General features: G+C 45.6%; 1 protein-coding gene across 2 annotated transcripts in view; it reads left to right on the top strand.

Annotated features, from left to right (window-relative positions):
• Positions 1-23,848, top strand: part of tpte (transmembrane phosphatase with tensin homology) — a 41,641-nt gene that overhangs the window by 8,243 nt on the left and 9,550 nt on the right. The window contains exons 3-11 of one of the 2 annotated variants that reach the window (XM_045208225.1): positions 303-383; positions 1,758-1,805; positions 1,915-2,076; positions 4,685-4,804; positions 5,019-5,118; positions 5,569-5,632; positions 12,118-12,182; positions 12,594-12,654; positions 13,242-13,323. In XM_045208225.1, coding sequence (XP_045064160.1) covers positions 303-383; positions 1,758-1,805; positions 1,915-2,076; positions 4,685-4,804; positions 5,019-5,118; positions 5,569-5,632; positions 12,118-12,182; positions 12,594-12,654; positions 13,242-13,323 — 783 coding nt within the window. The remainder of the gene's footprint in view (positions 1-302; positions 384-1,757; positions 1,806-1,914; positions 2,077-4,684; positions 4,805-5,018; positions 5,119-5,568; positions 5,633-12,117; positions 12,183-12,593; positions 12,655-13,241; positions 13,324-23,848) is intronic. The other variant, XM_045208224.1, reaches the window with a different exon arrangement.

A 23,848-nucleotide genomic window follows, 5' to 3' on the forward strand; every position in this document is an offset into this window, starting at 1 on the left:
CAAAGCTGTCATCAAGGCAAAGGGTGGCTGCTTTGAAGAATCTCAAATATAAAATATATTTTGATTTGTTTAACACTTTTTTGGGTTACTACATGATCCCATATGTGTTATTTCAAAGTGTTGATGTCTTCACTATTATTCTACAATGTAGAAAATAGTAACAAATAAAGAAAAACCCTTGAATGAGTAGGTGTGTCCAAACTTTTGACTGGTAGTGTTTATGTACATGGAAACATACCTTCCTTTTAATTGATGTTAATCTCTCTTTCCCCATCTTTCATTCACCCCCCCCTCTTTCTCAGTAGTGTAGAGAAGCTGGAGCAGGCTAAGGTGGAGATAGACGATGGGAAGGATGAGAGTGCTGAACCTGGCACCATGTACCAGTAAGTGTGCTGAACCTGATGTACCAGATAATTCCACCTAAAAAAAAAGCACAAGAAGAAAGAGGAAATCATTTCTGTAGTTAGAAACGGATACAATTAGCATTCCAGAAACATTATTTTGTTGAAATATAATTTAATCTCTGAGAAATTAAACTAATTGATTGCACCCAAATTGGCCATTTTATAATTTATAGGATTCATATAATCTTCAGTAAATATAACATCCAATTTGGATTATAGTTCTTCCTAATGAGGAGTTAGGCATGAGGAATCCAATACAATGGTCAAAAGCCACCCACCACACCAATCCCACCCCAAGAACCAGTATACAGTATCAGTTCTCTATGTTTGAGTAGTATAAATATGCGGTTTGGAGTATTGCTTCTTCATCCTTTGTAATGTATTTCCTGTGAATCTGATGTTTTAAACGTAATTTTTTTTCCTGGTAATTGAAATTTGCCAATTTAAAGACGCTTGCATAATTTAACATGAATTAGTGTGGCAGTGCAACGTTTTGACCACTAGATGCCGCTGTTCCTGATACTTTTATACATTTTGCTGGTCTCTTGTGTTTATTAAATAGATCACAACATTTTCTTTGCAACTTTGGGTAGAAAACCTTTTGTTCATGATGAAAACACAAGAGATCAGCAAAATGGATAAAATGGTGTGGTGGCAGTAGTAGGAACAGCGGCATCTAGTGGTCGAAACGTGGTACTGCCACACTAATTTATGGTATAGAATGCATGTGACTTTATGGTGAATGCAAGAGAAAATGGCACATTTCTCTAAACAGGAAAAACCCATCACCAGATTCACAGGAAATACATTAGAGGATGAAGAAGCAATACTCCAAACCGCATATTTATACTGCTCAAACATAGAGAACTGATACTGTATACTGGTTGTTGTGGTGGGATTGGTGGTGGTCTTTATTGTATTGGATTCCTATGCCTAACTCCTCATTAGGAAGAACTATAATCCTATGAGGGGGGGTCTGTGGGTGGCATTTTATTGGATTCCTCATGTCTTACTCATTGTTAGGAAGAATTATGGTCCAAATCAGATGTTCTTTATTGAAGGTTATATTAATCCTATGAATTAAAATGGCCAATTTGGGTGCTATCAGTTAGCTTAATTTCTCAGCGATCAAATTCAATTTCAACAAAATAATGTTGCAGGAATGCTAATCTCATCATTACTAACTACAGAAACCATTTTAGAACAATCTGAGATGGTGTCATGGCTTGCTGAAATGACCCACCAGTAAGTACTAAGGTTACAAGTGCAGCATCACACACCTCATATGTATAGAAATGTTGTTTCTGAGGAAATTGTCATAATTAATTTTTTTCTTTCGTCCTCGTTCTACAGAGATATTCGGATGAAGATCACACCTTTTGTCATGTCCTTCGGATTCCGGTAGGCCCAATTACTCTGATGATGATGATGATGGGGATGATGATTCTCTGTCTCTCTCTTTCTCTCTCTCTCTGTCTCTCTCTGACTCTGTCTCTGACTCTGATTCCAGTATGTTTGGTGTGGTGCTGATCATAGTGGATATAGTGTTGGTGATAGTGGACCTGTCTCTGATGACACGGAGCAGAGATGTGGGCGACGCTCTAGAGACGATCTCTCTCATCATCTCTCTGTTCTTCCTCACCGACGTGCTGCTACGGGTCTATGTAGAGGGGTGAGAGAGTGAACAGTATATGTGTGTTTTTGTTTGTGTGAGTGAGTGGGTGAAATGAAAGAGTGAAAGTGAGACTAGGAAAGAGAAAGAGCAGGAAGGAGGGAGAGCCGTGCTGTTTATGATGAGCTGTTAAACAGGAAGTCATGTGCAGGAAATGGTTCCAGGAAGTGCCCTCTGGGAAACACTGATGAATCATCATAGAAATGACTTCAACTCTTTGAATCAGCTGTGTGGTGCCAAAAACTAAAACATGCACAGGACTGAGTTTGGGATAGTCAGCCGGGATAGTCAGCCGGGATAGTGTGTGTGTCTGTCTGTGTCTGTCTGTGTCTCGTCTCACTCAGTGGTTCCCAAACCTTTTTACTCAGGCCACCCCTTCCAGCATTGGGGAACATCCCGTGCTCCCCCTGCCATATCTATTTCTATGGGCACAAGCACTGTTCATGACACAATCTGTTCACACACCTCTTGTTGGTAGAGAGAACATTTTGCAGGTTTAAAGCTTATTTCCTGCTATTCTACACATTTTGTCATGGGGTGCAGAATACATTTTGCAGTTTTAAAGCACATTTTCTTGCAATTCTGTACATTTTGCCATGCCTAATGTGTATTCATGTGATATTTGAGTGACCCCCCCCCCCCCCCTACCGACTCCTCGCAGTTTGGGAAGCACTGGTCGAACTATCTGTGTGTCTGTCCGTCTGTGTGACTGTCCGTCTGTGTGACTGTCCGTCTGTGTGACTGTCCGTCTGTGTGACTGTCCGTCTGTGTGACTGTCCGTCTGTGTGACTGTCCGTCTGTGTGACTGTCCGTCTGTGTGACTGTCCGTCTGTGTGACTGTCCGTCTGTGTGACTGTCCGTCTGTGTGTCTGTCCCGTCGTGTGTCTGTCCGTCTGTGTGACTGTCCGTCTGTGTGACTGTCCGTCTGTGTGACTGTCCGTCTGTGTGTCTGTCCGTCTGTGTGTCTGTCCGTCTGTGTGACTGTCCGTCTGTGTGACTGTCCGTCTGTGTGACTGTCCGTCTGTGTGACTGTCCGTCTGTGTGACTGTCCGTCTGTGTGACTGTCCGTCTGTGTGACTGTCCGTCTGTGTGACTGTCCGTCTGTGTGACTGTCCGTCTGTGTGACTGTCCGTCTGTGTGACTGTCCGTCTGTGTGACTGTCTGTGTGTGTGTGTCTCTGTCTGTCTGGTCTGTGTGACTGTCCGTCTGTGTGTCTGTCTGTGTCTGTCTGTGTGTGTGTGTCTCTGTCTGTCTGGTCTGTGTGACTGTCTCTGTGTGACTGTCTGTCTGTCTGTGTCTGTCTGTCTCTGTGTGACTGTCTCTGTGTGACTGTCTGTCTGTCTGTGTCTGTCTGTCTGTGTCTGTCTGTCTCTGTGTGACTGTCCGTCTGTGTGACTGTCCGTCTGTGTGTCTGTCTGTGTCTGTCTGTGTGTGTGTGTCTCTGTCTGTCTGGTCTGTGTGACTGTCTCTGTGTGACTGTCTGTCTGTCTGTGTCTGTCTGTCTCTGTGTGACTGTCTCTGTGTGACTGTCTGTCTGTCTGTGTCTGTCTGTCTCTGTGTGACTGTCTCTGTGTGACTGTCTGTCTGTCTGTGTCTGTCTGTCTCTGTGTGACTGTCCGTCTGTGTGACTGTCCGTCTGTGTGTCTGTCTGTGTCTGTCTGTGTGTGTGTGTCTCTGTCTGTCTGGTCTGTGTGACTGTCTCTGTGTGACTGTCTGTCTGTCTGTGTCTGTCTGTCTCTGTGTGACTGTCTCTGTGTGACTGTCTGTCTGTCTGTGTCTGTCTGTCTCTGTGTGACTGTCTCTGTGTGACTGTCTGTCTGTCTGTGTCTGTCTGTCTCTGTGTGACTCTGTGTGACTGTCTGTCTGTCTGTGTCTGTCTGTCTCTGTGTGACTCTGTGTGACTGTCTGTCTGGTCTGTGTGACTGTCCGTCTGTGTGACTGTCCGTCTGTGTGACTGTCCGTCTGTGTGACTGTCCGTCTGTGTGTCTGTCTGTGTCTGTCTGTGTGTGTGTGTCTCTGTCTGTCTGGTCTGTGTGACTGTCCGTCTGTGTGTCTGTCTGTGTCTGTCTGTGTGTGTGTGTCTCTGTCTGTCTGGTCTGTGTGACTGTCTCTGTGTGACTGTCTGTCTGTCTGTGTCTGTCTGTCTCTGTGTGACTGTCTCTGTGTGACTGTCTGTGTCTGTCTGTCTCTGTGTGACTGTCCGTCTGTGTGACTGTCCGTCTGTGTGTCTGTCTGTGTCTGTCTGTGTGTGTGTGTCTCTGTCTGTCTGGTCTGTGTGACTGTCCGTCTGTGTGTCTGTCTGTGTCTGTCTGTGTGTGTGTGTCTCTGTCTGTCTGGTCTGTGTGACTGTCTCTGTGTGACTGTCTGTCTGTCTGTGTCTGTCTGTCTCTGTGTGACTGTCTGTCTGTCTGTGTCTGTCTGTCTCTGTGTGACTCTGTGTGACTGTCTGTCTGGTCTGTGTGACTGTCCGTCTGTGTGACTGTCCGTCTGTGTGACTGTCTGGTGTGTCCGTCTGTGTGACTGTCTGGTGTGTGTGTGTGTCTCTGTCTGGTCTGTGTGTCCGTCTGTTTGACTGTCCGTCTGTGTGACTGTCTGGTGTGTGTTTCAGGTTCAAGGTGTACTTCAGTTCCAGACTGAATATCATAGATGCCTGTATAGTTGTCATCACCCTGGTTGTTACTATGATCTACACCTTCTCTGACCTGACAGGGGCCAGCCTTATACCCAGGTACGTACAGGTGTGGGTGTAACTACAGAGGCCAGCCTCACCCCAGGTACACACACACACAACACCTGACTGTATCTCTGCTTGACCCTCTCCTTTCACCCTCTTCAGTCCCGTCCCACCATCCTGTTTCCTCTGCCATGATTGTTTCTGGCCCATTTCATGTTTAGATATATATTGATATACTGTATATTTCCCTTTTTCTTGCTCTTTTCAGGGTGGTGACGTTCCTGCGTTCTCTGAGGATTATAATCCTGGTCAGGATCTTCAGATTAGCCTCTCAGAAGAAAGAACTGGAGAAGGTCACCAGGAGGATGGTGAGGTCATCTCCATGGCAACAGTGTTTGAGGTTATTTGTGGGGTTAAGTGCCTTGCTCAACGGCCTGGGCACTCCTTCCACTTTCATCCCTGGGATTTGAATCCACTTTCCATTGAAGCTTGCTTAAATGCTTAAAAATATGTACAAGCGGAGTACTGATCAGAGAAATGATATGTACAAACGGAGTACTGATCAGAGAAATGATATGTACAAACGGAGTACTGATCAGAGAAATGATATGTACAAACGGAGTACTGATCAGAGAAATGATATGTACAAACGGAGTACTGATCAGAGAAATGTGCTCTGTTTTGCATACTTTGATTTGGACTCATGCTCCGACCCTCCCGTGCTCGGAGCACGGTAGTATGTATATTGAAAAACATCCATAGTGTCAATGATCCTCATATAACCCCTACCCTCTGACCTCTAACCTCTCTCCTGTCAGGTGTCTGAGAACAAGCGTCGCTACCAGAAAGACGGCTTTGACCTGGACCTGACCTACGTCACAGGTTATATCTCACTCACACCTGGACTAGACCTACGTCACAGGTTATATCTCACTCACACCTGGACTAGACCTACGTCACAGGTTATATCACACACACACCTGGACTAGACCTACGTCACAGGTTATATCACACACCTGGACTAGACCTACGTCACAGGCTATATCACACACACCTGGACTAGACCTACGCCACAGGTTATATCACACACCTGGACTAGACCTACGTCACAGGTTATATCACACACCTGGACTAGACCTACGCCACAGGTTATATCACACACCTGGACTAGACCTACGTCACAGGTTATATCACACACACCTGGACTAGACCTACGTCACAGGTTATATCACACACCTGGACTAGACCTACGCCACAGGTTATATCACACACCTGGACTAGACCTACGTCACAGGTTATATCACACACCTGGACTAGACCTACGTCACAGGTTATATCACACACACCTGGACTAGACCTACGTCACAGGTTATATCACACACACCTGGACTAGACCTACGTCACAGGTTATATCTCACACACCTGGACTAGACCTACGTCACAGGTTATATCACACACACCTGGACTATACCTACGTCACAGGTTATATCACACACACCTGGACTAGACCTACGTCACAGGTTATATCACACACCTGGACTAGACCTACGCCACAGGTTATATCACACACACCTGGACTAGACCTACGTCACAGGTTATATCACACACACACACCTGGACTAGACCTACGTCACAGGTTATATCACACACCTGGACTAGACCTACGTCACAGGTTATATCACACACCTGGACTAGACCTACGCCACAGGTTATATCACACACACACCTGGACTAGACCTACGTCACAGGTTATATCACACACCTGGACTAGGCCTACGCCACAGGTTATATCACACACACCTGGACTAGACCTACGTCACAGGTTATATCTCACACCTGGACTAGACCTACGTCACAGGTTATATCACACACACACCTGGACTAGACCTACGTCACAGGTTATATCACACACACACCTGGACTAGACCTACGTCACAGGTTATATCACACACACACCTGGACTAGACCTACGTCACAGGTTATATCACACACCTGGACTAGACCTACGTCACAGGTTATATCACACACACACCTGGACTAGACCTACGTCACAGGTTATATCACACACACCTGGACTAGACCTACGCCACAGGTTATATCACACACCTGGACCAGACCTACGCCACAGGTTATATCACACACACACCTGGACTAGACCTACGTCACAGGTTATATACACACACCTGGACTAGACCTACGTCACAGGTTATATCACACACCTGGACTAGACCTACGCCACAGGTTATATCACACACACACCTGGACTAGACCTACGTCACAGGTTATATCTTACACACACCTGGACTAGACCTACGTCACAGGTTATATCACACACACCTGGACTAGACCTACGTCACAGGTTATATCACACACCTGGACTAGACCTACGCCACAGGTTATATCACACACCTGGACTAGACCTACGTCACAGGTTATATCACACACACACCTGGACTAGACCTACGTCACAGGTTATATCACACACACCTGGACTAGACCTACGCCACAGGTTATATCACACACACCTGGACTAGACCTACGCCACAGGTTATATCACACACACACCTGGACTAGACCTACGTCACAGGTTATATCACACACCTGGACTAGACCTACGTCACAGGTTATATCACACACCTGGACTAGACCTACGCCACAGGTTATATCACACACACACCTGGACTAGACCTACGTCACAGGTTATATCTTACACACACCTGGACTAGACCTACGTCACAGGTTATATCACACACACCTGGACTAGACCTACGTCACAGGTTATATCACACACCTGGACTAGACCTACGCCACAGGTTATATCACACACACCTGGACTAGACCTACGCCACAGGTTATATCTCACACCTGGACTAGACCTACGTCACAGGTTATATCACACACCTGGACTAGACCTACGTCACAGGTTATATCACACACACCTGGACTAGACCTACGTCACAGGTTATATCACACACACACCTGGACTAGACCTACGTCACAGGTTATATCACACACACACCTGGACTAGACCTACGTCACAGGTTATATCACACACCTGGACTAGACCTACGTCACAGGTTATATCACACACCTGGACTAGACCTACGTCACAGGTTATATCACACACACACCTGGACTAGACCTACGTCACAGGTTATATCACACACCTGGACTAGACCTACGTCACAGGTTATATCACACACACCTGGACTAGACCTACGTCACAGGTTATATCACACACACACCTGGACTAGACCTACGTCACAGGTTATATCACACACATACCTGGACTAGACCTACGTCACAGGTTATATCACACACATACCTGGACTAGACCTACGTCACAGGTTATATCACACACATACCTGGACTAGACCTACGTCACAGGTTATATCACACACCTGGACTAGACCTACGTCACAGGTTATATCACACACCTGGACTAGACCTACGTCACAGGTTATATCACACACACACCTGGACTAGACCTACGTCACAGGTTATATCACACACCTGGACTAGACCTACGTCACAGGTTATATCTCACACACACCTGGACTAGACCTACGTCACAGGTTATATCACACACACACCTGGACTAGACCTACGTCACAGGTTATATCACACACCTGGACTAGACCTACGTCACAGGTTATATCACACACCTGGACTAGACCTACGCCACAGGTTATATCACACACCTGGACTAGACCTACGTCACAGGTTATATCACACACACCTGGACTAGACCTACGTCACAGGTTATATCACACACACACCTGGACTAGACCTACGTCACAGGTTATATCACACACACACCTGGACTAGACCTACGTCACAGGTTATATCACACACACACTTGGACTAGACCTACGTCACAGGTTATATCACACACACCTGGACTAGACCTACGTCACAGGTTATATCACACACACCTGGACTAGACCTACGTCACAGGTTATATCACACACACCTGGACTAGACCTACGTCACAGGTTATATCACACACCTGGACTAGACCTACGTCACAGGTTATATCACACACCTGGACTAGACCTACGTCACAGGTTATATCACACACACCTGGACTAGACCTACGTCACAGGTTATATCACACACACCTGGACTAGACCTACGTCACAGGTTATATCACACACATACCTGGACTAGACCTACGTCACAGGTTATATCACACACCTGGACTAGACCTACGTCACAGGTTATATCACACACCTGGACTAGACCTACGTCACAGGTTATATCACACACACACCTGGACTAGACCTACGTCACAGGTTATATCACACACCTGGACTAGACCTACGTCACAGGTTATATCACACACACCTGGACTAGACCTACGTCACAGGTTATATCACACACACACCTGGACTAGACCTACGTCACAGGTTATATCACACACATACCTGGACTAGACCTACGTCACAGGTTATATCACACACATACCTGGACTAGACCTACGTCACAGGTTATATCACACACCTGGACTAGACCTACGTCACAGGTTATATCACACACCTGGACTAGACCTACGTCACAGGTTATATCCACACACCTGGACTAGACCTACGTCACAGGTTATATCACACACCTGGACTAGACCTACGTCACAGGTTATATCTCACACACACCTGGACTAGACCTACGTCACAGGTTATATCACACACACCTGGACTAGACCTACGTCACAGGTTATATCACACACCTGGACTAGACCTACGTCACAGGTTATATCACACACCTGGACTAGACCTACGCCACAGGTTATATCACACACCTGGACTAGACCTACGTCACAGGTTATATCACACACCTGGACTAGACCTACGTCACAGGTTATATCACACACACACCTGGACTAGACCTACGTCACAGGTTATATCACACACACACCTGGACTAGACCTACGTCACAGGTTATATCACACACACACTTGGACTAGACCTACGTCACAGGTTATATCACACACACCTGGACTAGACCTACGTCACAGGTTATATCACACACACCTGGACTAGACCTACGTCACAGGTTATATCACACACCTGGACTAGACCTACGTCACAGGTTATATCACACACCTGGACTAGACCTACGTCACAGGTTATATCACACACCTGGACTAGACCTACGTCACAGGTTATATCACACACACCTGGACTAGACCTACGTCACAGGTTATATCACACACACACCTGGACTAGACCTACGTCACAGGTTATATCACACACATACCTGGACTAGACCTACGTCACAGGTTATATCACACACATACCTGGACTAGACCTACGTCACAGGTTATATCACACACCTGGACTAGACCTACGTCACAGGTTATATCACACACCTGGACTAGACCTACGTCACAGGTTATATCACACACACACCTGGACTAGACCTACGCCACAGGTTATATCACACACACACCTGGACTAGACCTACGCCACAGGTTATATCACACACACCTGGACTAGACCTACGTCACAGGTTATATCACACACCTGGACTAGACCTACGTCACAGGTTATATCACACACCTGGACTAGACCTACGTCACAGGTTATATCACACACCTGGACTAGACCTACGTCACAGGTTATATCACACACACACCTGGACTAGACCTACGCCACAGGTTATATCACACACACCTGGACTAGACCTACGTCACAGGTTATATCACACACCTGGACTAGACCTACGTCACAGGTTATATCACACACCTGGACTAGACCTACGTCACAGGTTATATCACACACCTGGACTAGACCTACGTCACAGGTTATATCACACACACCTGGACTAGACCTACGTCACAGGTTATATCACACACCTGGACTAGACCTACGTCACAGGTTATATCACACACCTGGACTAGACCTACGTCACAGGTTATATCTCACACCTGGACTAGACCTACGTCACAGGTTATATCACACACACCTGGACTAGACCTACGTCACAGGTTATATCACACACACCTGGACTAGACCTACGCCACAGGTTATATCACACACACCTGGACTAGACCTACGTCACAGGTTATATCACACACCTGGACTAGACCTACGCCACAGGTTATATCACACACACACCTGGACTAGACCTACGTCACAGGTTATATCACACACACACCTGGACTAGACCTACGTCACAGGTTATATCACACACACCTGGACTAGACCTACACCACAGGTTATATCACACACACACCTGGACTAGACCTACGTCACAGGTTATATCACACACCTGGACTAGACCTACGTCACAGGTTATATCACACACCTGGACTAGACCTACGTCACAGGTTATATCTCACACCTGGACTAGACCTACGTCACAGGTTATATCTCACACACACCTGTGACTAGACCTACGTCACAGGTTATATCACACACACCTGGACTAGACCTACGTCACAGGTTATATCACACACCTGGACTAGACCTACGTCACAGGTTATATCTCACACCTGGACTAGACCTACGCCACAGGTTATATCTCACACCTGGACTAGACCTACGTCACAGGTTATATCACACACACACCTGGACTAGACCTACGTCACAGGTTATATCACACACCTGGACTAGACCTACGTCACAGGTTATATCTCACACCTGGACTAGACCTACGTCACAGGTTATATCTCACACCTGGACTAGACCTACGTCACAGGTTATATCACACACACACTTGGACTAGACCTACGTCACAGGTTATATCACACACACCTGGACTAGACCTACGTCACAGGTTATATCACACACACCTGGACTAGACCTACGTCACAGGTTATATCACACACCTGGACTAGACCTACGCCACAGGTTATATCACACACACACCTGGACTAGACCTATGTCACAGGTTATATCACACACACACCTGGACTAGACCTACACCACAGGTTATATCACACACACCTGGACTAGACCTACACCACAGGTTATATCACACACACACCTGGACTAGACCTACGTCACAGGTTATATCACACACCTGGACTAGACCTACGTCACAGGTTATATCACACACCTGGACTAGACCTACACCACAGGTTATATCACACACACACCTGGACTAGACCTACGTCACAGGTTATATCACACACCTGGACTAGACCTACGCCACAGGTGAGCTGTTTAAGTGAAAGACTGTTAGGAATGTATCATGAATGTTTATGGTATACTGCATATGAGTGGCAGTTACTAGCTCTCTCTCTCTCTCTCTCTCTCTCTCTCTCTCTCTCTCTCTCTCTCTCTCTCTCTCTCTCTCTCTCTCTCTCTCTGTCTCTCTCTCTCTCTTTCTCTCTCTCTCTCTCTCTCCCTCTCTCCCTCCTCCAGATCGTGTCATTGCCATGTCGTTCCCGTCCTCTGGGAAACAAGCCCTCTACAGAAACCCCATCGGGGTAAGAGAACACACACAGATTATACTATAGGGGATGTTCCGATATTGTCAATACGGTAATTGACTCCTAAAGGTCAGTAATATCTCTTCTCTCCCTGCTCATCTCAGGAGGTAGCTAGGTTCCTAGACACACACACACACACACACACACACACACACACACACACACACACACACACACACACACACAAGGTGACCAGAGAGGGTAAAGGGTCAGATATCAGTTAGCTGTTTTAGTGTGTAGAGAATAATCACTTCTCTCTGCTCTTCTCAGGAGGTGGCTAGGTTCCTAGACACACACACACACACACACACACACACGCACACAAGGTGACCAGAGAGGATAAAGGGTCAGATATCAGTTAGCTGTTTTAGTGTGTAGAGAATAATCACTTCTCTCTGCTCTTCTCAGGAGGTGGCTAGGTTCCTAGATACCAAACATGAAGACCACTACAGAGTATACAACCTCTGCAGTAAGTACACACTGCTATCAGTCCACTACAGAGTATACAACCTCTGCAGTAAGTACACACTGCTTCCAGTCCACTACAGAGTATGCAACCTCTGCAGTAAGTACACACTGCTTCCAGTCCACTCCAGAGTATACAACCTCTGCAGTAAGTACACACTGCTTCCAGTCCACTACAGAGTATACAACCTCTGCAGTAAGTACACACTGCTTCCAGTCCACTACAGAGTATACAACCTCGGCAGTAAGTACACACTGCTTCCAGTCCACTACAGAGTATACAACCTCTGCAGTAAGTACACACTGCTTCCAGTCCACTACAGAGTATACAACCTCGGCAGTAAGTACACACTGCTTCCAGTCCACTACAGAGTATACAACCTCTGCAGTAAGTACACACTGCTTTCAGTCCACTACGAAGTATATAATCCATGTCGTCCGTGTGAAACGTTCTGTTTATAATGATAAGATGTCCATGTTTATCATAATCGTTCTGATCCCAGTTCTGTGGAACGTCTGGTGATCCCTGAGGAGAGGGTTGGGAAACCCCTTCTCCTGACATGTTATCGCTGTTTTGTTGTCTCTCTTCAGGTGAGAAAGGTTATGACCCCAAGTTCTTCCACTACAGAGTAGAGCGAGTGTTTATCGACGACCACAACGTGCCTTCTCTAGAGTGAGTAGAGTACACCCTGGTCACACCCAGGTTCTGTCATATGGGTGGGTGTGGGTAGGGCTGTGGTGGTCGTGAAATTTGTGTTGGCCGTTAATTGTCACACAAATCCCTGTTGTACTGCGGTAATTTACCGTTAATTAGCATAAACATGTTAAGCACTCTGCCAAGTGCTGCCAGTACGCACACCGTTGAGGGGTTGTAAAAATGGTGATAATTTTAAACCGGTCCCATTTTTTTTTTTTTGGGCTAATTTAGTTGTGATACAAATCTTAGATAAGAATGTCTTAGAAAATCAAAATATAGGAGGGCCATGGGCTGCATGAAAAAGTTGCAAGAAAGGCATGTGCTCTGTTCATTGCGCTTCCTGGGGAGAGAGAGAGAGAGAGAACATTTTGACAAGTGGCACGTGTAGCGTTGTTGTTGTCGTCCAATCGGCGCTAGGCTACAGTCATAGCGCTGTAGAGCCTCCCGGTGGAAAGTTATTAGGAGATATCAAGCTAATCAATGGAAGATGGAATTAAAATGACAGAAATAAAAGTTAAATGAGGACAGGCTATAACACCAAGAGCCAACAGCAACAGGTAGAAGGGGAGAAAGCTGCTATCTACTTAATAATCTGTTTGTAGGAAGGGGAGAAAGCTGCTATCTACTTAATAATCTCAGTTGTTTGTAGGAAGGGGAGAAAGCTGCTAGCTACTTAATAATCTGTTTGTAGGAAGGGGAGAAAGCTGCTATCTACTTAATAATCTCAGTTGTTTGTAGGAAGGGGAGAAAGCTGCTAGCTACTTAATAATCTCAGTTGTTTGTAGGAAGGGGAGAAAGCTGCTATCTATTTAATAATCTCAGTTGTTTGTAGGAAGGGGAGAAAGCTGCTATCTACTTAATAATCTCAGTTGTTTGTAGGAAGGGGAGAAAGCTGCTAGCTACTTAATAATCTCAGTTGTTTGTAGGAAGGGGAGAAAGCTGCTATCTACTTAATAATCTCAGTTGTTTGTAGGAAGGGGAGAAAGCTGCTATCTACTTAATAATCTGTTTGTAGGAAGGGGAGAAAGCTGCTATCTACTTAATAATCTCAGTTGTTTGTAGGAAGGGGAGAAAGCTGCTAGCTACTTAATAATCTCAGTTGTTTGTAGGAAGGGGAGAAAGCTGCTATCTACTTAATAATCTGTTTGTAGGAAGGGGAGAAAGCTGCTATCTACTTAATAATCTCAGTTGTTTGTAGGAAGGGGGAAAGCTGCTAGCTACTTAATAATCTCAGTTGTTTGTAGGAAGGGGAGAAAGCTGCTAGCTACTTAATAATCTCAGTTGTTTGTAGGAAGGGGAGAAAGCTGCTAGCTACTTAATAATCTCAGTTGTTTGTAGGAAGGGGAGAAAGCTGCTATCTACTTAATAATCTGTTTGTAGGAAGGGGAGAAAGCTGCTATCTACTTAATAATCTGTTGTTTGTAGGAAGGGGAGAAAGCTGCTATCTACTTAATAATCTGTTGTTTGTAGGAAGGGGAGAAAGCTGCTATCTACTTAATAATCTGTTTGTAGGAAGGGGAGAAAGCTGCTAGCTACTTAATAATCTGTTGTTTGTAGGAAGGGGAGAAAGCTGCTATCTACTTAATAATCTCAGTTGTTTGTAGGAAGGGGAGAAAGCTGCTATCTACTTAATAATCTCAGTTGTTTGTAGGAAGGGGAGAAAGCTGCTATCTACTTAATAATCTGTTGTTTGTAGGAAGGGGAGAAAGCTGCTAGCTACTTAATAATCTGTTGTTTGTAGGAAGGGGAGAAAGCTGCTATCTACTTAATAATCTGTTTGTAGGAAGGGGAGAAAGCTGCTATCTACTTAATAATCTCAGTTGTTTGTAGGAAGGGGAGAAAGCTGCTATCTACTTAATAATCTGTTGTTTGTAGGAAGGGGAGAAAGCTGCTATCTACTTAATAATCTCAGTTGTTTGTAGGAAGGGGAGAAAGCTGCTATCTACTTAATAATCTCAGTTGTTTGTAGGAAGGGGAGAAAGCTGCTATCTACTTAATAATCTGTTGTTTGTAGGAAGGGGAGAAAGCTGCTATCTACTTAATAATCTGTTTGTAGGAAGGGGAGAAAGCTGCTATCTACTTAATAATCGCAGTTGTTTGTAGGAAGGGGAGAAAGCTGCTATCTACTTAATAATCTGTTGTTTGTAGGAAGGGGAGAAAGCTGCTAGCTACTTAATAATCTGTTTGTAGGAAGGGGAGAAAGCTGCTATCTACTTAATAATCTGTTGTTTGTAGGAAGGGGAGAAAGCTGCTAGCTACTTAATAATCTCAGTTGTTTGTAGGAAGGGGAGAAAGCTGCTATCTACTTAATAATCTCAGTTGTTTGTAGGAAGGGGAGAAAGCTGCTATCTACTTAATAATCTCAGTTGTTTGTAGGAAGGGGAGAAAGCTGCTATCTACTTAATAATCTGTTTGTAGGAAGGGGAGAAAGCTGCTATCTACTTAATAATCTGTTGTTTGTAGGAAGGGGAGAAAGCTGCTAGCTACTTAATAATCTCAGTTGTTTGTAGGAAGGGGAGAAAGCTGCTATCTACTTAATAATCTCAGTTGTTTGTAGGAAGGGGAGAAAGCTGCTATCTACTTAATAATCTCAGTTGTTTGTAGGAAGGGGAGAAAGCTGCTATCTACTTAATAATCTGTTTGTAGGAGGGGGAGAAAGCTGCTATCTACTTAATAATCTGTTGTTTGTAGGAAGGGGAGAAAGCTGCTATCTACTTAATAATCTGTTGTTTGTAGGAAGGGGAGAAAGCTGCTAGCTACTTAATAATCTGTTTGTAGGAAGGGGAGAAAGCTGCTATCTACTTAATAATCTGTTGTTTGTAGGAAGGGGAGAAAGCTGCTATCTACTTAATAATCTGTTTGTAGGAAGGGGAGAAAGCTGCTAGCTACTTAATAATCTGTTGTTTGTAGGAAGGGGAGAAAGCTGCTATCTACTTAATAATCTGTTTGTAGGAAGGGGAGAAAGCTGCTATCTACTTAATAATCTCAGTTGTTTGTAGGAAGGGGAGAAAGAGCACAGTTAAAGTTATGTAGTGTCTCAATTAGTCTAGCTAACGTTAGGCTTGTCTGGTGGGGTAAGTGTTTGTGTCAGAGCTGTATGTAAGTTGACTATGCAAACAATTTGGAGTTTTCTACACATAGTTTTTCTTATAAAAGAAGAAGTGATGCAGTCAGTCTCTCCTCAACTCTTAGCCAAGAGATACTGGCATGCATAGTATTTATATCAGTGCTCTGATTACAGTGAAGAGCAAGACGTGCCGCTCTGTTCTGGGCCAGCTGCAGCTTTTTTCTGCAGCACCTGAAGATAAGATAAAACTAGAGCCTGCAGGACTTGCATATCTTTATTCACATTCAGAGATTGAGTGTTTAATAGCCACATGTACAGGGTTGCAGGTGTGATTGCAGGGTACAGTGAAAATCTTAGGCTCCGAGCTCCAACATGCAGGACTAGTGAAATAAAATAAGGAAAATGGTAAATAAAAACAATAAATATAAATAGCACTATATACATAATAACAACTTGTAGCAGTGATGAATAAATACATGTCCATTGGGGTGGTGGCAGAGTAAAGACTGTTGAGGGGGAATGTCCATAGGGAGAGTAGCAGGGGGTGGGGGGGAATGTCCATAGGGGAGAGTAGCAGGGGGGGGGGGGAAATGTCCATAGAGGGAGTAGCAGGGGGGTGGGGGAAATGTCCATAGAGGGAGTAGCGGGGGGTGGGGGGAATGTCCATAGGGAGAGTAGCAGGGGGGTGGGGGGAATGTCCATAGGGGAGAGTAGCAGGGGGTGGGGGGAATGTCCATAGGGAGAGTAGCAGGGGGGGTGGGGGAATGTCCATAGGGAGAGTAGCAGGGGGTGGGGGGAATGTCCATAGGGAGAGTAGCAGGGGGGTGGGGGGGAATGTCCATAGGGAGAGTAGCAGGGGGTGGGGGGAAATGTCCATAGGGAGAGTAGCGGGGGGGAATGTCCATAGGGAGAGTAGCAGGGGGTGGGGGGAATGTCCATAGGGAGAGTAGCAGGGGGGTGGGGGGAATGTCCATAGGGAGAGTAGCAGGGGGTGGGGGAATGTCCATAGGGAGAGTAGCGGGGGGGAATGTCCATAGAGAGAGTAGCAGGGTGGGGGGGGAATGTCCATAGGGAGAGTAGCAGGGGGTGGGGGGAATGTCCATAGGGAGAGTAGCAGGGGGTGGGGGGAATGTCCATAGGAGAGTAGCAGGGGTGGGTGGGGGAATGTCCATAGGGAGAGTAGCAGGGGGGGTGGGGGAATGTCCATAGGGAGAGTAGCAGGGGGGTGGGGGAATGTCCATAGGGGAGAGTAGCAGGGGGAAATGTCCATAGGGAGAGTAGCAGGGGGGTGGGGGGAATGTCCATAGGGAGAGTAGCGGGGGTGGGGGAATGTCCATAGGGAGAGTAGCAGGGGGGTGGGGGGAATGTCCATAGGGGAGAGTAGCAGGGGGGGAATGTCCATGGGGAGAGTAGCGGGGGGAATGTCCATAGGGAGAGTAGCGGGGGGGTGGGGGAATGTCCATAGGGAGAGTAGCAGGGGGGTGGGGGGAATGTCCATAGGGAGAGTAGCAGGGGTTGGGGGGGAAATGTCCATAGGGAGAGTAGCGGGGGGTGGGGGAAATGTCCATAGAGGGAGTAGCAGGGGGTGGGGGAAATGTCCATAGAGGGAGTAGCAGGGGGGGGGAAATGTCCATAGAGGGAGTAGCAGGGGGGGGGGGAAATGTCCATAGGGAGAGTAGCGGGGGGTGGGGGGAATGTCCATAGGGAGAGTAGCGGGGGGGAAATGTCCATAGGGAGAGTAGCAGGGGGTGGGGGAATGTCCATAGGGAGAGTAGCAGGGGGGGGGGGGGGAATGTCCATAGGGAGAGTAGCAGGGGGGGAATGTCCATAGGGAGAGTAGCAGGGGGTGGGGGGAAATGTCCATAGGGGAGAGTAGCAGGGGGTGGGGGGAATGTCCATAGGGATTGAAGCGGGGAGAACAGATTGAAGCGGGGAGAACAGATTGAAGCGGGGAGAACAGATTGAAGCGGGGAGAACAGATTGAAGCGGGGAGAACGGGGAGACCAGATTGAAGCGGGGAGACCAGATTGAAGCGGGGAGACCAGATTGAAGCGGGGAGAACAGATTGAAGCGGGGAGAACAGATTGAAGCGGGGAGAACAGATTGAAGCGGGGAGAACAGATTGAAGCGGGGAGAACAGATTGAAGCGGGGAGACCAGATTGAAGCGGGAGAACAGATTGAAGCGGGAGACCAGATTGAGCGGGGAGACCAGATTGAAGCGGGGAGAACAGATTGAAGCGGGGAGACCAGATTGAAGCGGGGAGAACAGATTGAAGCGGGGAGAACAGATTGAAGCGGGGAGAACAGATTGAAGCGGGGAGAACAGATTGAAGCGGGGAGAACAGATTGAAGCGGGGAGAACAGATTGAAGCGGGGAGAACAGATTGAAGCGGGGAGAACAGATTGAAGCGGGGAGAACAGATTGAAGCGGGGAGAACAGATTGAAGCGGGGAGAACAGATTGAAGCGGGGAGAACAGATTGAAGCGGGGAGACCAGGGCGGAAGTGAGTGCTACTGGTCGGTAATCATTCAGTTCAGTTACTTTCCCTTTCTTGGGCACAGGGATGATGGTGGACATCTTGAAGCCGGTGGGGATAACTGCCTGAGCTAGAGAGAGATGAAAAATGTCAGAGAACACAACAGCCAGCTGGTCTGCACATGCTCTGAGGGCGCGGCTAGGGATGCCGTCTGGGCCGGCAGCCTTGCGAGGGTTAACACGCTTGAATGACTTGCATGCGTCCTCAGTGGAGACTGTGAGTGTGTAGCCCAAGTTGTCATCGGGGGCTTTTCTCGGCAGCTCAGAGTCGTTGTGCTCAAAGTAAAAAAAGAGAAAAAGGTGTTTAGCTCCTCCGGTAGGGTGGAGTTGGTGTCCGAGACATGACTGGCTTTCTTTTTGTAATCGGTGATGGTTAGAAGCCCCTGCCACATACGCCTCGTGTTCCGACCCGCTGAACTGATCCTCCTCTTTGTCCCTATACTTGTATATCACCATCTTGATGGATATGCGTAGGTCGTATTTGTACTGTTTAACCAAACTATTGTCCCCGGTCACCTTGCCCTGTTTGTAAGCAGCATGTCTCTCCTTCAGTTTCCCGACAAGGCTGCCATCAATCCACGGTTTTTGATTCGGGTGCGTTTTGAAAGATACTATTGGTATTACGGCATCTATGCATTTTTTTATGAATCAGGTGACAGTCGGCGTATTCATTGACGTTATCGCCAGAGGCGACCCGGAACATATTACAGTCCATGTGATCAAAACAGTCTTGGAGTGTGAATTCTGATTGGTCGGACCAACGCTGTACAGACCTGACCACCGGAACTTATCTCTTGAGTCTTTGTTTGTAGGCGGGGAGAAGCAAGATGGAGTCAGAATGCTGTGGTAGCCATGCTGGTTAAGTGTGCCTCGAATTCTAAATAAATCACAGACAGTGTCACCAGCAAAGCACCATCACACCTCCTCCTCCATGCTTTACGGTGGGAACCACACATGCGGAGATCATCCGTTCACCTACTATGCGTCTCACAAAGACACGGCGGTTGGAACCAAAAATCTCAAATTTGGACTTGACAGATTTCCACCGGTCTAATGTCCATTGCTCATGTTTCTTGGCCCAAGCAGGTCTCTTCTTCTTATTGGTGTCCTTTAGTAGTGGTTTCTTTGCAGCAATTTGACCATGATGGCCTTATTCACGCAGTCTCCTCTGAACAATTGATGTTGAGATGTGTCTGTTACTTGAACTCTGTGAAGCATTTATTTGGGCTGCAATTTTTGAGGCTGGTAACTCTAATGAACTTATCCTCTGCAGCAGAGGTAACTCTGGGTCTTCCTTTCCTGTGGCGGTCCTCATGAGAGCCAGTTTCATCATAGTGCTTGATGGTTTTTGTGACTGCACTTGAAGAAACTTTTTGAAAGTAATTGAAATGTTCTGGATTGACTGACCTTCATGTCTTGAAGTAATGATGGACTGTCGTTTCTCTTTGCTTATTTGAGCTGTTCTTGCCATAATATGGACTTGGTCTTATACCAAATAGGGCTATCTTCTGTATACCCCCCCCCTACCTTGTCACAACACAACTGATTGGCTCAAACGCATTAAGAAACGCACAAATTAACTTTTAAGAAGGCACACCTGTTAATTTAAATGCGTTCCAGGTGACTACCTCATGAAGCTGGTTGAGAAAATGCCAAGCGTGTGCAAAGCTGTCATCAAGGCAAAGGGTGGCTACTTTGAAGAATCTCAAATATAAAATATATTTAGATTTGTTTAACACTTTTTTGGTTACTACATGATTCCATATGTGTTATTTCATAGTTTTGATGTATTCACTATTATTCTACAATGTAGAAAATAGTAAAAATAAAGAAAAACCCTGGAATGAGTAGGTGTGTCCTAACTTTTGACTGGTACTGTGTGTGTATGTATGTATGTATGTATGTATGTATATGTGTGTATGTATGTATGTATATGTGTGTATATGTGTGTATATATATATATATTTTTAGAGATCCAATATATAATATGGTTTTAATTTTAATCCAGTGGTCAGAAAAAAACATCTAGATCCTCTGAGCCTGTGCAGGGATCCAAATTGTGGATTTAAAAGAAAACATGACACGTCAGCATACAATGACACTAGTTTATTACTGGCCACCAATTCTAAAACTGTCTGCAACTCTTTTTTAGGTTGCATTACCATGGCCTGGATTTGAATCATCAGCATGCATAGACACACAGGCTTTGTTTTAATGCCAGTGGCAGGTCATTGGTAGAGGGCCAAGAGAGCTGCCCTGCGATACACCACAAATTTACATGTTTTAATATTAGAGAAACTTCCATTAAAGAAAACCCTCTGTGTTCTATTAGATGGATAGCTCTGAATCCACGATGTAGCAGAGGTTGAAAAGCCATTACACATCATTTTTTTTCAACAACAGGTTTATGGTATCAAAGGCTGCGCTGAAATCTAACAGTACAGCTCCCACAATCGTCTTATCATCAAGTTCATTCAACCAATCATCAGTCAGTTGTCAGTGCAGTGCATGTTAAGTGCCCTCCTCTATAAGCAAGCGGAAAGTCTCTTGTTCACTAGTTTACAGAGAAATAGCGTTGTATCTAGTCAAACTAAATTTTTCCCCAAAGTTTGCGAAGAGTTGGCAGCAAGATGATTGTTCGGCGTTTTAGAACCAGTAAAGGGTGCTTTACCATTCTTGGGTAGAATGACTTTGGCTTCCCTCCAGGTCTGAGGACAAATCCTTTTCTCCAGACTCAGATTAAAAATAAGACAAATAGGAGAGGCAATATCATCTGCTACCATCCTCAGTAGCTTTCCATCTAAATTGTCAATACCAGATGGTTTCTCGTTATTGATAGACAAAAAAACATATCCACCTCACCCACACTAACTTTACAGAATTCACAATTACAATGCTTTTCTTTCTTTTTATACATTAATATGATGGCTCACAGTTTGCCTACTTTTACAATTTAAATACTGTAATTGGCAACATCCAAAAGGTTTTGTGATAAATGAGCCTTCTGATTCAATGAATGATGGAGTTGAATTAGTCTTTCAGCCCATAATTTCATTTAAAGTATTAGCTTTTTTCAATCTTAGTTTATATAATTTATCTTGGTTTCATTATACAATTTCTTCTTCTTTTTGTTGAGTTTAGTCACATAATTTCTCTATTTGCAGTAAGTCAACCAGTCAGATGTGCAGCCAGACTTATTAGCCACTCCTTTTGCCCCGTCTCTTTCAGCCATACCGTTTTTTTCAATTCCTCATCAATCCATGGAGCCTTAACAGTTCTAACAGCCAGTTTCTTAACAGGTGCATGTTTATCAATAACTGGAAGAAACAATTTCATAAATGCTTCAAGTGCAGCGTCCTCATTACACACATCAGACCAACAAATATTTTTTGTATCTTCAACATAGGAATCAGTACAAAAGGTTTTACATGATCTCTTATACACTATTTCAGGCCCAGCCTTTGGAACTTTGGCTTTCCTGGATATAGCCACTATATTATGGTCACTACATCCAATTGGTGTGGATACAGGAACTTATGAGTGTCAGTTGGTGTATTTGTGTGAAGTGGGGCTGAAGTTAGTGACCCGAAGCTAGGGTCTCACTCCTCCCAGTCTTTTTGGGAGGGAGGGTGGACAATGACCCTTTTTATAGCGGGTGTGAGCAATGTCCCACGCTCTCTGGCAGCTTTCATGACTGGGATAAGTTATTTCCGCCTCTTGCGCACAGCTTCCGAGTAGTCCTCGTTAAGGATGATGTTGGTTCCTCTTGAGTTCTTGACTCACTCCAGAACAGCAATCATGTCCTTAAACTTTAGGGACTTGGCCACGATCAGCCTGGGTCTGTCACCTGGGCATATTCCACCTCAATCTTCCTATGATCCATCTGCAGCTTTTCAGTGATCATTTATTTTACTTTCTCCTCAGACTCGGCCCAGTTCTCATGTGGAGACTTTAGTATGTTTTTTCCCTCCTGGATTGTCCCTTTTATATTATCTGTTTTTTTTCCCAGTCATCTGCTATTATGATTCACAGACAGTGCTGATGTCATCTCGCATGGACTTACAGTTTGTTGTCATATTGCTTCAAGTCTCTCAGGACATCCACATCTCCCAGTGAGAACTGCAAACTGTTCTTAAGGTCCAGGACCCCTCTGGTCAAATTGTCCATTATTTTGTTAGTAGAGTCCATCAGTATTTGGACAGAGCTCTTGAAGCTATTTCTCTGTTGTTACTGTAGAACCCTTTTTCGGCAGATGGAAAACTGCAACAAACAGCAGGGATTTAGACAGCCACAAGCCCAGGACAATCGGCAGTCCCAGCCACAAGGGCTGTGTTATAGCTTTCAAGAAACATTGCTAGATTGATAGCTAGTTAGCAGCTAGGCTAGCTGCTACGCCATGCAGACTAATGGTTGGCAGGATCCCAGGACAGACGGTAGTGGTCCCAGCAACTGATGCTAACTGGCTAACTCCAAATTCAAAAAGGTAGCTTGCAACCAAACTTTTCAATAGAACAATCAAAACAACAAACCGAGCTCTCCCTCGTTCGAATTCTAATGGCAATATGGACAGTGTTGTTGTCAATGAGGTGTACTCGGTGGTCTACTCGTCCATGACTAATACCGCTTGTTTACAAAAAGTCCCAAAACCGACCATGTAGGATTCACAAGGCACTTTCTTGCATTGATGTCAGAGTGATTAGAGGGACAATAGAGTGCTGAGCGATTAGCGACTTGACGGTTGTTAGCAAGTTGGGAATTTAGGCCCATCATTGACATTAGGAAGACTCAACGATCACGTGGAATTTGACTGCGGTCATGACTCATGATTGGCGGTTTGGCGGTAATACGGTCACCCCGACAGCCGGAGGTGTGTGAGTGTATTTCTTTGGGCTGTGTC

This window comes from Coregonus clupeaformis, chromosome 27 (genome assembly GCF_020615455.1).
Source record: "Coregonus clupeaformis isolate EN_2021a chromosome 27, ASM2061545v1, whole genome shotgun sequence".
Taxonomy (NCBI): domain Eukaryota; kingdom Metazoa; phylum Chordata; class Actinopteri; order Salmoniformes; family Salmonidae; genus Coregonus; species Coregonus clupeaformis.